A 15,226-nucleotide genomic window follows, 5' to 3' on the forward strand; every position below is an offset into this window, starting at 1 on the left:
TCTCTCTCTCTCTCTCTCTCTCTCTCTCACACACACACACACACACACACACACACACACACACAGTCTGTCTCACTCACTCACTCACTCACTCACACACACAATTTCTATGTGAAGGGTTTTTGTTCTTTGTTTTAATGGAGAAACATTCAGTCATGCGATTCCCCCGCCTGGCTCACACCAGATCGAACTGGACCATCCCTGTGCAAACTGGGCCCTGGTCTTTCGCTTTAACAGGGCTGTAGGTCAGAGCACTCAGGCTGAACACAACGGGGTGGTTGGGGGGTGAGACTCAACAACACTTCGATGGATCGCAATTGAAATAAGGAAGTTATGATATCTTTCTCCTGTTTTCTGAATAGGAGCCGGATCCATTGTTGATCCCGGTTTGTAGCGAGCGAGATTAACCCCCACGGTCAAAAACTCGACGAATTCTGCTTCAGTGGATTAGCCTTTCCCTGGCACAGGATCAGCCACAAGCTCGTCCTACTGCTTGAAACTTTCACGCCCGGGGACGGTCGCCACTTGGGAGGTGTAGCAGACCCCGTGCCCAACCCCCCACTCAGCACCGGCCCGAAAGCGGCGCCCCGCTCCTGGTTGCCATGCCAGCGGTCCACCAGGCTGAGACTCCGAAACGAAGCCACGCTGTGGAAGGAGATCGGTGCCTGACGGTCAGACGAGAGCTTGGGTTAGCGTTCCCTCGGGAGAGTCTCCAAAGGCGCCACGCGCAAATCACGGGCGCTCCTCCTTCCATCCCCAACAGCGAACCTGAACTGGGGCTGCTGGTCCGGGTGTCAGTGAAAATATGGCGATCAAAGACACCCTTAAGCCATTTCTGCCCAACGTTGCATATACGCAACAGGAACCAAATGTGTACACCTGGGGGCCGGGCAGAAATGGGTTCGTGGCGATTCCAGCATGACAACCTGCTTGTCCAGCAGCAGCCTCAGCAACGTTTGCCTGGCTGGCGGTGTCACTGAAAAACCTACTCCTAAGTCAACAACATGCCCAGATTGGGCCTGAGAGCTCTTGGGCGTGCCACTGTCTCTATCACAGTCCCCTGACTAGATTGGAATAGCTTCTTCCCTGAAGACAATCATTTCATTCTGAGCAGGACGCTGAATCGAGGCATTCGCTCACCCCATTTGTCTGGGAGACCTCGGGTATGATCACTGACGGGCTGGTCATTTTTACTGATTCATTTTTACTTTGACCGTTTTCACTGGGGAGGAGGAAGCCCCAGTGGAACAGCCAGGACCTCTGGACTTGCAAGAACAGGTTGGCCTAAAATATAAGAGACCCAGAATCTATCATGATTCGAAATGGGGGGGAAGCATTTTAAATAAATAAATAAATATTTCTATGTAGTATTTATTTTATATTTATAGAAATATTTCTATACAATAGAATATAAATAGAATATAAATTCTATTTTAAGCTTGCATTTTCTATTGAGCTACTAAGACAACGTGGCAAGATCAGAACTCTTCTGAAGAGATTTTGGTGAGGAGGGGTTCTGTGCTACACGGAGAATCTTATATTCTCCTCATCATAAAAGTTTTAAAATACACGTTGAATGTATGTATAAAACCATGTGTTCTGCATCTCTCATGCTCTCAGATGAGAACGGGAAGGACAGCTGTGGCTCTCTCTACGTAAAGACTGAGGTTGTTCTCCTTGAGAAGGGGAGGAACGAGGAAGCGTGGGCCCAGCCCCTTCCCCACCACTTGGTGCCAGCCTGTGACAGAAGTCATAGGTTTTTCTGAATGCAGCCATTTGTGTATGTGTTAGTCACCTTTTATACCCAGCACTTCCTCCAAGTTGCTCAGGGCGACGTGCATGCTTTCTCCCCATTCGCTCCTATTTTTATGGTCACAACAACCCTGTGAGGTAAGCTAGGCTGAGAGAATCGGCTGGTCCAAGCCACTTCAGCCTGCATCAGGCAAAAGAAGTCTTTTTTTCAGCCTCCATAGATGCCTCTTGTCTTCCTTACGGGCTTTAGAATTAGATCTAATTGTACCCACTCAGAGCTCCACCCTCCCCCCCCCCCAAAGGAAAGCAGAAGCCTTTGAAGGCAAGAAGACAGGAAGCAAAGAGGACGCACTCAGGGATTGCTGTTTCACCGGCCTGAGGATCAAGCAAGCTCATCCTAGTTTGACAAACACCCATGTACATACTCGTGCCCTTTTGGCCGACCCGATCCACCCTCACGTGGCAGGGCCTTGCCTGCTCTTACAACGCCCAAGGCACAATCCTATGCATGTCTACTCAGAAGTAAGTCCAATGGGGCTTATTCTCAGGAAAGTGTGGATAGGATTGCAGCCTCATCGTGGATCTGTCCTCTGCTGCTCCAGTACCAAACAAGCATAACTGCTAGAACCTGATCGGTTACGCCACAGGTCTTCTTTAAATAAGGTGATTGACACGTGATTGAAAGCAGTCACGTCCATTTCACCAGCGGATCTTTGGGAATTTTTTTTTTTCATGAAACAAAAATAAACGAGATTTCTTTGACGTGTGCAAGGCCACCAAGTCCCTAGGCAGGCTTAAAAGGCTTCAATCCCAAATCCACCCAAAGGCGTGCAGAGGGACTGTGTGGCCCACTTGTATGTGTAAAAAAATGTGTGGTTTATTTTTGCATGTAAAAAACCACACACACACACACACAGTCTTTAAAACAGTCAAATCCAATAGGTTAATGTGCCATGATTTTTTTAAATCTGTGTTTACGTTTCTGTAAAATCCGCTTTACCCAAATAAACAGGGCTATTAGGAGAACCACTGGGGAACATACATGGATTCATCATTAGAAAACCAAGTCGTATTTCACCCGGGGAAACCCGCACCTCCATTGAAGCGGGCTTTAAAATGTCAGGGCTTGTCAGGCGAACGACAAAAGAGACGGAATCGGGATCGCTCCCCTTCGCCCAGAAATCCATCAGAGGAAAAGGGAGACCCTCACAGGAGTTCTTCCCCCCACGTGCTAATTGTAGCACCGGTGAAATCACCCGCACGTTTATGGGACTTGGCTTTGACGGTGCAAACGGCGTCCCCCCAGAAATTATGGTTTTACTAACAGCCCCAGATCTGTTTTTCTCGACGCTCAATCAGCTTTCGCTGCAGTTGCGCGCCGGGCTTTCGCTCTGCGCTTCACATTTCGAGTCCACATCAAAACTGGAACTGGACAAAGGGAGGCAGTTTAAAGGTTTTTAAATGAGAAAAACATCTGTAAGAAAATCAACACGGAAACCCAATGCTCAATCATTTCCCACCCCCCCACCCCCGCAGCAAAGAAAACAGCATTAAATCAGTCGGACACGCGGGGAAACAAGTCTCTCTCTCTCTCTCTCTCTCTCTCTCTCTCTCTCTCTCTCTCTCTCTGTGTGTGTGTGTTTCTTTTTACCCCTCTTTTCTACTAATATATATAATTAGGCTCTATATATATATATATATAGATAATATATATATCAGGCTCTGATAGTGAAAGGCTAAACGATTTTAGTTAAAAGATCTCTACACAGGAAGAAAAGTCTCGTGTGAACGACTCCAAGCAGATTGAATAAAACTTAAATATCTATCCACTGCTCTCGCCCACCCCCCTCAAAAAAAAAATGTCCTGGCTTTTCTTTATGTTAACTAAAAATACGCCAATAATTTTTTTTAAAATTTTTAAAATTCTATTTTCTGCTCCTTTTTATTTTTTCGCTGATTTCTTTTTTTGTGCTTCTTCCGCTTTCAGGTCCCATAAAGTCCACCCTCAGTCCGATCAGGGACAATCAACGGGTCCAAGAGGAAGCCTGGCACAAAATCTGGGCACCTGTTTGCTGGAGAGGAAATTTCTTTCTCGAAACGACACACCCGGAGTCAGACAATGAGGCGAAAAGACTCCTGTCAACCAGCACCTTAGTCTTCTTGCCTCGCAGATTCCTTCTTCTGCCCCCCTCGCCCCACCAGCATAGCGACGAAGGACATTCGCTGCTCAGAGCCGCGGACCTGGACTGGCTGAAGGCTGGTCTCCTGTTTCCTAAACGAAAGGGTCCCTCCGTGCCCTCCACTCTGACACCTCGTCCATCCAGCAGGGAGATCTTTTCTTTAGATCGGTGGGTTCCCGTCCCCCCTTCCTCCCGCCCACCCCCTCGGGGTTTGGACTCCAGAGCTACATGGACCTTTGAGAAAGAGAAAAAGGACTCGTTGGACATGGCGCGTCAAGACAGAAACAGGAAAAACGAGGCAAAGCCCTCACACTGCTAAATTATCACCAAAGGGGGGGGGGCAGATAAAAACCATTGCCCAAAAAAGACAGGGGATTTTTGATGTCTATTCAATTCTAAATAGGAAATTATTCATGGTGGAGAAAAAAAATACTAAAAAGATACACATCCAAAAAATAATGATCACCACACAAGAACAATTAAACAGCATTTTATGCCTAATAAAGGTTTTGTTGACTGTAATTAAACAGCATGCAAAGCTCCCCCCCCCCACGCCAGCCCCTCCCCACACTGAGTTCTAAGACCAGGGCTCTCCGGCTCCAGGAAGGCAGCGCGATGCCTGCAGCTCCATCCCTCCCTTGCTTCACCTACCTGCCCCTCACTCTTGTCAGTCCAAGTGATCATCTGGTAACGTACGCGGGGGGGGGGGGGAGTGCTGCAACCCCTAAATGGTTAAACAGGAACGCTCCTCTCTGAAGTGAGCCGGCTTCAGGCTGCTGCGATCCCACGCAAACTTTCTGGGAAGGGAAGTGTCCCGCACTCACTGCGGATGACTTCTGAGCAGGCGCGCCGAGAAGCGCACCAGGCTCTGAAAACTGAAGTTGGCCCCAATGAATCTCGGAACGCAGACTTCCTCGCCTCTTACAAGCGCTGGTTCCTCAGTGCTCAGCAAACGCTGTTTGCCTAGTCGCATACCGGTGTGCAAGGTAACTTGCGCGGACACCTCTCCACCCATCGACCACCCTCAGAAATAACTGCAGGAATGTGAACATGGCGTGATCTCATTACACGTAGAACAACATTATCCTAACTCACCGCTTGCCTGTCTCCCACGTATAACTAACAGCCCAATCCTATGCATGTCTACTCAGAAGTTAATCCCATTAGAGTCAATGGGGCTTACTCCCAGGAAAGTGTGGATAGGATTGGGCTGTAAGGTTGCTATTTTATCCACTCTTTCCTGAGAGTAGGACTTCGTTCCTACTGTAGGACTAAGTTCCGAGTAGACGTGCGTAGGATTGTGCCCTAAGCTATCTAGTTCAAGTAACATGACTTCCTCTTTGTGCAAGCTACTGCAGTGGTGGAGATTATTATTATTATTTCTTGCATATCACAGCTGCTCTATCAGAGATGTTCTTTGGCATCAGTTACTAGTTGGGACACCGTAATGTAATTGTTATTGGGACATAGTTGGGGCATCGTCATGTATTAATATTATTAATTATCAATAATATTGATAATTATTAGATTATTATAACTATAGGCATGATCTAGAACTCTAATTCCCCCCTCTAAGTTACTGACTATAACCCGTTGAACAGATCTATGTCCTCCCCTTCAGCTGACATCCTACAATTACTGATCCAACCCTACTGATAGACTCTAATATTATTATTATTAAGTAGGCATGCAACAAATTGTTGCCGGATTCCCTAAAAGGAGTACTCCTGATCAGGGTTCCAGCCATCCTGGGACAGGAGCCTTATCTTATCAGGCCTGGGGGCAGTGGGAAATACTGTTTGGGTGGATTTGGTTTCTTTCCCATTTACTCATGCCCTTCCCTTATCTTAATGGATCCGATTTGGGGTTTGTTTCAAGACATAGGTCTTTTCTTATTGTCACACTGAAAGAGGCAGTAGCTCTACAGAGTGGGAGAGTGTTCTTCCTCCTGACACACCCCTGTGTAGTCCAAAAAGGGGAAGTTTTAAACTTCGCCATTGGCATGATCTCAAACCCTAATTTCCCCCTCTAGGATACCGACTATAACCCGTTGAACAATCTATTTCCTTCCCTTCAGCTGACACCTTACAATTACTCTCAACCCTGCTGATAGACTCAAAGAGTCCTCTAGACTTCTTTTCGATCTCCCCCCTCTCCTTGGAACCGAAAAGGGCGAGTAGAAAACAAGGAAGAAAACCAGGATTTGGGGGGGGGGGCTTATCATTCGATGAGAGCAGTGAGCCCCTCCCTCCTCCACAAAAGGGAGCAACAAACAGGGGGAACAGACGTTTTCCCCTCCAGACAATAAGACAAGTCCTAGTCTTTCTGCTTGCAACATTTCCTAAGATTCTGAAAGCTGAGGGTCCTTTTGCTGAGGGGGAGGGGGGAGTTTTTCTAAAATGTCTTTTTCTTTAAAAGAACAAACTTAAATACTTCAGTCTACTTAGGATGTGTCCAAAACCACTCTCTTATTTTGGGATGGCCCTTTTTTCCTTCTGTAGTACACCAACAGGCCTTGACCAGCTGAGTTTACTGTTAGTACATATGATTACTGGCTAAATCCCCATACAACAGAAGGGACATTAACGGGGCTTGATGACCGTCTGGTCAGTTTCAGTCTGTGAATATACAAATGCAGCAACTGTTACCCTGCACATGCCTGATCTCGGAAGCTAAGCAGGGTCAGGCCTGGTTAGTACTTGGATAGGAGACCACCTGGGAATACCGGGTGCTGTAGGTTTATACCATAGTCTTTCGAGACTGAAGGTTGCCAACCTAATATGTAAATCAATTACACACGAGTCACGCCACAGGAGAAGATATTAAACACAGATTTTTTTTTTAACCTCTGCTGCAAATCCTTGTCTGGCTCAACCAAGCTACCCACCCTCAGCTTCCTCACACGCTCCAATGAAATTGGAACGCAGTCCCCAGGTAGGGCGCTGACGTAGAAGCCTTCGCCATTGCGTCATCGTCTGCTTCAGCCTGTCACTTTTCGCCCACGCTCCCTGCCGTAGCCTGTCCTAGGTGTACGAAACGTCTTTCATTGATGCTTCTGTCCTTGGAGGAGGAGTTCCGTCCCTTAGGAGCAGCATTCCGGTTTCTCTCACACCCGCACGCAACTGAGTCCTGAAACTGCGGTGTGAACGGAAATAGGTGCACTTCTTCCCAATCCAGTTTCAGGTCTCTGTGGACTGGGAAGAGATGCGATAGGAGACCTGCCTGGAATTCCATTCCTTACTTTGTCCAAACCAGTAGGCACTTCGAAAAGGTAGAATAGGAAAGGTCGATCTTCTCCACAGAGCATCACAGACACGGAGTCCATCTGGCCCCAAACTGCTGCCATCCCATTCTCACGACAGACCAGGACACCTCAGTTCTTAGCAGATGCCTTCAACAGCCCCCAGGCTTCTTCACTAACCGTCCTAATATTTTAGGACTGGTGAGAAAGACGAAAGATAATCTCGAGAGAGAGCATCTTCTCTTCGGGAACTAAAGAGGCAAGTCACGTCCAAAGAACCCTGAATCCAGTGGCACCAAGCAGCTCTGTTGGCAGCGGAGGAGTTTAAGGCGTCATCATTCAGTAGAGAGAGAGAGAGAGAAACCCAGGAAACTCCAGGGTCTTCTGCGGAGTAATCTCACCAGGCCATTCGAGAAGGGGGGGGGGGTGTTTTGCAGTCGGTTTAGAAGTGGGACCCAGCACCACTCATAGATACCTGAAGGGGGAAAAGGCCTTGGCTTGCGGTTCCCAAAATAGTTAAGCTGGATGTTTCCTTGAATGAATAGGGGATCACTCCTTCCCCTATTCACTCACCCATTCTTCCTTGTCTTGCTCATCTCACTGTGTGGAAGGGGTGTGTGTGTGCGCGCGCGCGAGTGCTTGTATGGCCTGTATACTTGTATGTCCTGTGTGTTGTTTCGTTTTCCAAAACGAAGGGCGACAATCCAGACGGGAAGAACACACAGTACAAACTTCAGGAAAATCGAAGGGGCTTCTTCCTGCCTCAACGCCACGAAGGAGCAGGCTGCAGGGCTCAGACCTTCTCCGCGTCACATGGATTTCAACAAACTCCTGGATTTACATTCAAGTCAATGGCCACGAGCAAACCCGCTTAGAACCCAGTCCTAAAACCCGTGGAAACGAGTGGTGGGCGCAGAAAAACTTGCTTCTTCCCAGAAGGTGCTTCAGAAACGTCCTCCTGTTGAATTTTAGCGCATTGACCATACAGTAACCCTGGAGAAAATCCAGGTTCGATCTCGCCGCATAGGACAGCGCAGGCAGCTCCGAAAGGCCCAGGAGGGAACCCAGGCCAGCCAGAGTCACCCTTCGCCCAAGCCAGCCGCCTGATTGGTCCAAAGCCTTCCCCGGGGCTCCGAGAGTGGCATATGCTGCGACCAAGGCTAGCAGCAGGTCTGGCTCGCTTTCCACTTGGCCACACCGTCTCCTGGAGGGCGTTTTCTCTCCCCCCCCTTCCCTTCTCTTCTCCAGCCTTACAAGCCGGAGGAGCTGCTGGGACGAAGGATCAGCTCTTCTTCGCCTGCCCTGATTACTCGCAGCCTACAAGCCGCACCATATGCTTCTTTTGATCAGAGGAGCCCGCGATGGAGGCGCCTCTAATTGACCAGACCTACTGGCAAAGCACGCGCCCGAGGTAGCCCACGGAGACCGCGGAAGCGGGCACACCATGCCTCATCATCCTTGAAGGAACCCCACGGGCCTCGAGGCCAGTCCCACGTGGACAGCCGGAGGGGATCGCCTTCCAAGGCAGAAGGAACACTAAAGCCCAAAGACATCACTCTCTGGTGGCCAGCACAGAAGGGCAGCCTCCCAGAGGCGCCCGCAGTTGCCACCGAATAACTTTATAGCCTCCACATCCTTAATCTGAAAATAATCCTTAATGGGTCGCGGTTACTACCATCCTGATTCAATCTGTGTGGGACTCACACGATCCTAAGACACACACACACCCCTCTGACTGCTTGGCCAAACACAGGGCATGATCCAGGCAAATCAGGCACAATTTTTCAACTCCTTTCCAGGGTAATAGAAGAGTCAAGCTACAATCCTATGCACACTTTCCTGGGAGCAAGTCCCATTGAACATAATGGGACTTACTTTTGAGTAGACCAGTTTAGGATGCGGCTGTAAGGCTCTCTCCTCTCGACATTATTGGGGGGGGGCGGGGAAGGACTGGCTTTTATTGGACTGGCTCCTGCTGCAGCCAGGTTGGAAGCAAGAAAGGACAGGCACTTCCTTGCAAGTAAAGGGCTTTCTTGGGAATTCCACGGATTTCAGGAGCGTAAGTTTAGCGTCGGAATCCATAGAGAGAGAGGAAATGCAGGACCAAAAGAAAGAGAGACGCCACTCCAAACCGTTCCCATAGCCAGCCTATATAGGCAATAACAAACAGAATTACGCATTACAAAGTATGCACGAGGCAAGCATTTGCAAATCCCATTGTTTTCCCTGGGAGAGATGCAAGCATCTGTGTAAATCCCCCGTCCCTGGTAAATTACGAGGCTTAGAGCCCAATCCAATGCAGGTGTACTCAGAAGTAAGCCCCATTATAGTCAATGGGGCTTACTTCCAGGAAAGCGTGGCTAGGATTGTCGCTTTAAAGGACTTACAGTCCAATCTTATGCATGTCTACTCCGAAGTAAGATCCATTGAGTTAAATGGAAATTACCCCCTGGAAAGTATGGATAGGACTGCAGCCTTAACTATGCTTAAACAATCTCATTTACGTGTCAAGAAATGGCATTACATACTGTGGAAATTGGTACTCAAATTTTAAACATAGGGACCTGGAGGCATTTGGCTTGCAAGCTGGACTACCGATTTAGTGCATCGAAGAACTGCAGAGATCTTTGAGGGCGACTTCCACACTCCTGTTGATCCGAGTAAATACGGCTGGGCGTCTCCAAAATCCCATCTAGCTAATGGTGCATTTGGTGGAAGTTTCATTTGCTACTCACAAAAGGCAAAAGCAGAAACATCTCGGTTTTCTGCTCACAAAAACACAGCCCGTGGATCCGTGTCCAGTTCTGGTCGCCGCATCTCAAAAAAGACAGTGGAAATGGAAAAGGTGCAAAAGAGAGCGACTAAGATGATTACGGGGCTGGGGCACCTTCCTTATGAGGAAAGGCTACGGCGTTTGGGCCTCTTCAGCCTAGAAAAGAGACGCCTGAGGGGGGACATGATTGAGACATACAAAATTATGCAGGGGATGGACAGAGTGGATAGGGAGATGCTCTTTACACTCTCACATAATACCAGAACCAGGGGACATCCACTAAAATTGAGTGTTGGGCGGGTTAGGACAGACAAAAGAAAATATTTCTTTACTCAGCGCGTGGTCGGTCTGTGGAACTCCTTGCCACAGGATGTGGTGCTGGCGTCTAGCCTAGACGCCTTTAAAAGGGAATTGGACGAGTTTCTGGAGGAAAAATCCATTATGGGGTACAAGCCATGATGTGTATGCGCAACCTCCTGATTTTAGGAATGGGTTAAGTCAGAATGCCAGATGTAGGGGAGAGCACCAGGATGAGGTCTCTTGTTATCTGGTGTGCTCCCTGGGGCATTTGGTGGGCCGCTGTGAGATACAGGAAGCTGGACTAGATGGGCCTATGGCCTGATCCAGTGGGGCTGTTCTTATGTTCTTATGTTCTTATGATCGCCACATTTCATGCGTGTATCCAATGCCTGCACAGCCACGGCCATCCTGACCATTTGTTTTTGTTAACTCCCCCCTGGAGAATTTCTCTCCACAAAGGTGCCTCGGCTCGTTAGCCCGCGATTCCTGTTTAATCTTCCCCCCCCCCCCAAACTCAGATTATGGTTAGCGACTGCCCTTCCTCCTCCTGCGATTGAAAGATTTTAAAAATAACTACGGATCTCGTTACGGACAATAAATCGTTTACTTTCTCGTTTGGCTTCAGCAGAACATGGGGGAGGTAGGGGAGAGAGAGAGAAGGCTGACTTATTCCACACCAAAACTTGAGTCTACTCTGCTGAGTCCCCCACAAGTACTGAAAGTACCACCAAGTTCACTGCAATTTACTTCCAAGGAAGTGAGCAGAGTGTTGCGACCACCATTCGCAGAGGAAATATCCTTTAAGTAGGGATGGTCAAACTTCCATGTGCAGGACAGCCACCTAGAGTAACTACCCCATCCTCAAAAGTTACAACAGGCGGATCTTACGCGCAATGTCAGCGTTCCACATCCACACAGTGACAATGGGATTCTTTTCTCGTGGCTCTCCTTTGGAAACAGCACTAAGGCTTTGGGTCCTGTATTATTATTAATATTATTCTGCTCCACTAGGAAGCTTGATAGATGGTGTCCCTAGCCTGATTCCGAAAGTGCGTTTTGGGGAAAGTGTATTTACTCTCGCAGCCTGTGGTGCTGACTTCCAACATTAATCCTGGGCCATTTGTTCTGGTTTGAATTTTTTGCACCAATCCTAACCAGGGCCTTGATTTCTTTCTGCTCGAGATGGGGCTGGTGGAGCTCGTCCCTTCCAGATGTGCCCGGTTCATGCATATTAAAGGCAGGCGTTTTCTTCTGCCCCCCTCCCTGCGATGCATCCTTTGCCCACCTCTGAGACGAGGGCTGCGGCGCGGAAATCTATGTCAATATTGAGCCTGGTATTAATTCCTCCTCCCCCTCCCCATTTTATCTATGATAAATATGGGCGAATTGCCCTTCTGGGCCACGCACGTGGCTTTACCAGGAAGGCCTTGTTTGTTTTAGTGGAAGCGCAGCTGAGCTCGGGGCTGAGCCGTGTTGACAAAGGCTGCGGACCAAACACAGCCCATGTACCGAAGGGGAAAGTGTTGGGGTTGGGGGACAGCGGAGCAGCCCCAGCTCTGGCCTGGTCCCGGAGAGAAAGAGCGCAGGCAACCTGGAGGCCTCCGCCACATACATTCCTCCAGAGATCCAGGGCCCAATCCTTTCCAACTCAGATCCGGCTGCAATGCAGCCCCCCCCCCGACCTTGAGGAGGCTTCCCCGCTGCAGGCTGCACCCCCCTCCCGCTGGCACGGCTGCATCAGTGCTGGAAAGTTGGGAGAGGATCGGGCCCGCAGCCCCCAGGATCAGGGCCAGGAAGGAGTGCGGGGGAAGCGGGCAGGTGAGCCAGCCACCTACCTTCGGGGAAGACCACGCGCATCTTCAGGTAGCTGGTGGTGAGGCGGATGATGGAGGCCTTGTCCAGCTGCGAGGTGATGGCCGAGGGCAGGGGCAGCAGCTTGGCCAGCTCGTAGAACTCGCTGTTCTCTTTCTCGCGCCTGGTCCGGGCTGCGTTCTTGGACTTCTCTTTCATGGTGCTGCCGCTGCCTGCCTTCCCCCTTCTCGCTGACCAGCCGGCCTGCTCAGAGGCATCCAAGAGAGGGCAGGGGGGCGACGGTCAGTCCCGGCAAAGCATCGCCGGGCGGGGTGGGGGGGGGGAGTCAGTCACACAGTCATCTTGGGGAGGCTGCTTCGGGCATCGCTCTGTGGGCGCGATCTTGCGATCACGGGTGGATCATGGTGGTCCAAGGAGCAGTTTACCAACAGAGGTGGGAATCCAGCCGGGGGTTCCGTGGATCCCGATCTCCGCAGCCAGTCCGGTTCGCTCCCCCTACGTGGCTCCAGATGCAACTCCTCGTAAAAGAGAACTCATCCTCGTCGCTTCTCTCCTCCGGGGCCTCTGCAGTGAAGTCAGTGGGCTTTGGGCGGCCGGCCTCCGGGAGCCCGGGAAACTTCCTTCACGGGGCTGCAAAGACAACAGCGGCGAGACGACGATGAGGCAGAGGGATCGAGAGATTAATTCTGGAGGAAGCGCCTCCAGGAAAGGCTCCCCTGGGGGCGAGAAAGTCCTCCCTGGAAGGAAGGGGGGCAGCCCATGCAGGCTTTCTTGGGGGCAAGCCCCATTGTGCACAGTGGGACTTACTTCCAAGGAAACTGGGCCGCAGCGGGGACAAACGGCTCCGTTTCAACATCCAGAAAGGGAGAGGAGAGAGGATCAGAGGAGAGGGGCTTGGAAAGAAGGCCAGATGGTCTTCCTTCTCAGAAGCGCCCCGTCCTCCTCCGAAGAATCCATACTGGGGGGCTAGTTAGTGCCCCTCATTCCAGCTCCGTCTCCCTCTCCAAGCTGGGCTTCAGAGCTGCACGATTAAGGATGCAATCCTATCCACACTCACCTGGGAGTAAGCCTCATTGGCTATAATGGGACTTACTTCTGAGTAGACATGCATAGGCTGGGTGGATCTGGGGGACAGATCCACCCAGGCTTGTCCTGCGCGTTGATATCAATGCTGCCCCAATCAGTCGTGAAGGAGCCCGGTCAGGAGACCTTCCCCGGGGGACTCTGCCTACCACTCTCACAATTAAAGCCCGATTATTTAATTTGCCATGCACAGCCCCTCACTTCCTGCTAGCATTCTCTCTATCTTTTTCTTTTTTCCTGGGGGGGTGGGGGTGGTAGAGTCAGGCGGATCTAGTCAGTCACATTTGCATGGAAATCAAGCACAGCTCCACACCCCAATTAGGCCGGAGTACTCCTACTCTTCCTGAATGCACAGCTGACAAGCTCAGCTCCTCAACCGGCTGAAACGTTTTGAGGATGGAGACCTTTTGGGACAATGAGATCGACCACAAACTGGCGAACCCCTCGCCCCTGCAACAATATCACATCCTGGTCTGCGCTTTCTCCAGTCACCCAGAAAGGGTGCTTTCGAAAACCCAGTCCTTCCTTCGCAACCCTCTCCAGAGTCCGGCTGTACTTTGAAACGGGCTCTTCCTGATCTCTCCCTCTTGCCCTCTGCGGACAGAGCGCATCGGTCAAGGAGAACTTTTCCTGGACAGCAGGAGCGACCCTTTGCCAATTCCACCCAGAGCTCGCTCATCGCCCAGCAGCCTCCCCCCCTCCAAGAACCACAAGCACCTTCCGCCACCTCTTGGGCTCACCACCATCCAAGCACCCTCCCCCCCCCCATCGCCCAGCACCTCCTATGCGCATTTCTGGGCCCGACCCCCACTTACCTTCCAGCCCTGCGTCCAAGGTTAGAATCTCCGGACTTTTCAGGGGTTAAAAATAGGGAAGATCCTCCAAAGTCGAAAAGTTGCCTTTCTAAGCCTCCTCCCTCCTTCTCCCGGGCCTGCCCTCAGCCAGAGAGGAAGAGGCTCTCGATGAGGAATCCTTAATTCCAGGCTGAGAAATGCCCAGTAAACTCCTTGATGGCCAAAGGGGCTTCTTAGCACAACTTCATTGCTCAGCCCCGCTTCCCTCCAGCCCGGCCTTAATGCCACTCACAGAACCAGCTGGCTTCCTATTGGAACGGGGCTCCGCAGGGTCGGCCTCTAACTGGCTGGGCGGCGGGGTGACGTCACCGCATTCCGGACACACCCCCTTTTACCCTTGCGCCTGCCCCGGGCTAGCGCGTTCCGCGTCGTGCTGGGCTGGTGACCTCGCTGCTTTCGAATGAGTGGGCGCGAGCGAGGAGAGGCGCCCGGGTCGTTCCATGCGCGGGGGGGGGGGGTCCCTCCCGGGGAGACCTGCAGCAGAACATCTGTGAGCTGGGCTCTGCAGCCGGGGATCGCCTCTGCAGCCCTGGGAAAGGAGCCACACACAGGATCAGTCGCTTTATTCCCACTCCGCCAACGCGATGCTCACGAATTAACCAGTTGGCCTCTTGCACTGGGACGGGAGGGGGGCTGGGAGGAAAGATCCTGCTTTCCTAGCACATTCGCAGCATGCTGCATTCCTGGTGCATTCTGTAAAGGAGATTCAGAGGTAAGAAGAACCCAAGTCAACACCTACCTGCTTCCTTGAATCACTTAAGCCTATGCATGTCTACTCAGAAGTAAGTTCCGTTATAGTTAATGGACCTTACTCTCAGGTAAGTATGGAGAGGACCGCAGCCTTAATCACGCTGGCTGGATAATTTGTCAACGGGGAAAACTGGGGGGGGGGGGGAGAGAGAGAATTAAAACTTGAGTCGTAGCCAAACCAGTACTTACTATAAATTATGCAGCCTATTTGGTTAAAATCAGTAGGCTCAACTTCCAAAAGAGTGTGTTGTTGGGTCTGCCAAGCCCAATATAGCCCCAATCTACACGAGCCTACAAATATTACAGCACAATCCTAAGTATGTCTACTCAGAAGTAAATCCCATTGTTTTCACCCAAAAAAGTATGTATAGGATTGCAGCCTTAGAGCCCAATCCTATGTCTTGGAAGGAACTTCTATTATAGGCCTTACTCGCAGGTAAGTGTGGGTAGGATTGTAACCTTCAGCCATTTCTGCCCAACG

General features: G+C 50.6%; 1 protein-coding gene across 1 annotated transcript in view; it reads right to left on the reverse strand.

Moving 5' to 3' along the window:
• SIM1 (SIM bHLH transcription factor 1) overlaps window positions 1-12,256 on the reverse strand; it is a 69,499-nt gene extending 57,243 nt beyond the window's left edge. Inside the window, exon 1 of the mRNA XM_066610128.1 lies at window positions 12,082-12,256. Within this exon, the coding sequence (XP_066466225.1) occupies window positions 12,082-12,256 (175 nt within the window). The remainder of the gene's footprint in view (window positions 1-12,081) is intronic.
• Between the last annotated feature and the right edge of the window lie 2,970 nt (window positions 12,257-15,226).

The sequence above is a fragment of the Tiliqua scincoides genome, chromosome 1 (genome assembly GCF_035046505.1).
Source record: "Tiliqua scincoides isolate rTilSci1 chromosome 1, rTilSci1.hap2, whole genome shotgun sequence".
In the NCBI taxonomy this organism is placed as follows: Eukaryota; Metazoa; Chordata; class Lepidosauria; order Squamata; family Scincidae; genus Tiliqua; species Tiliqua scincoides.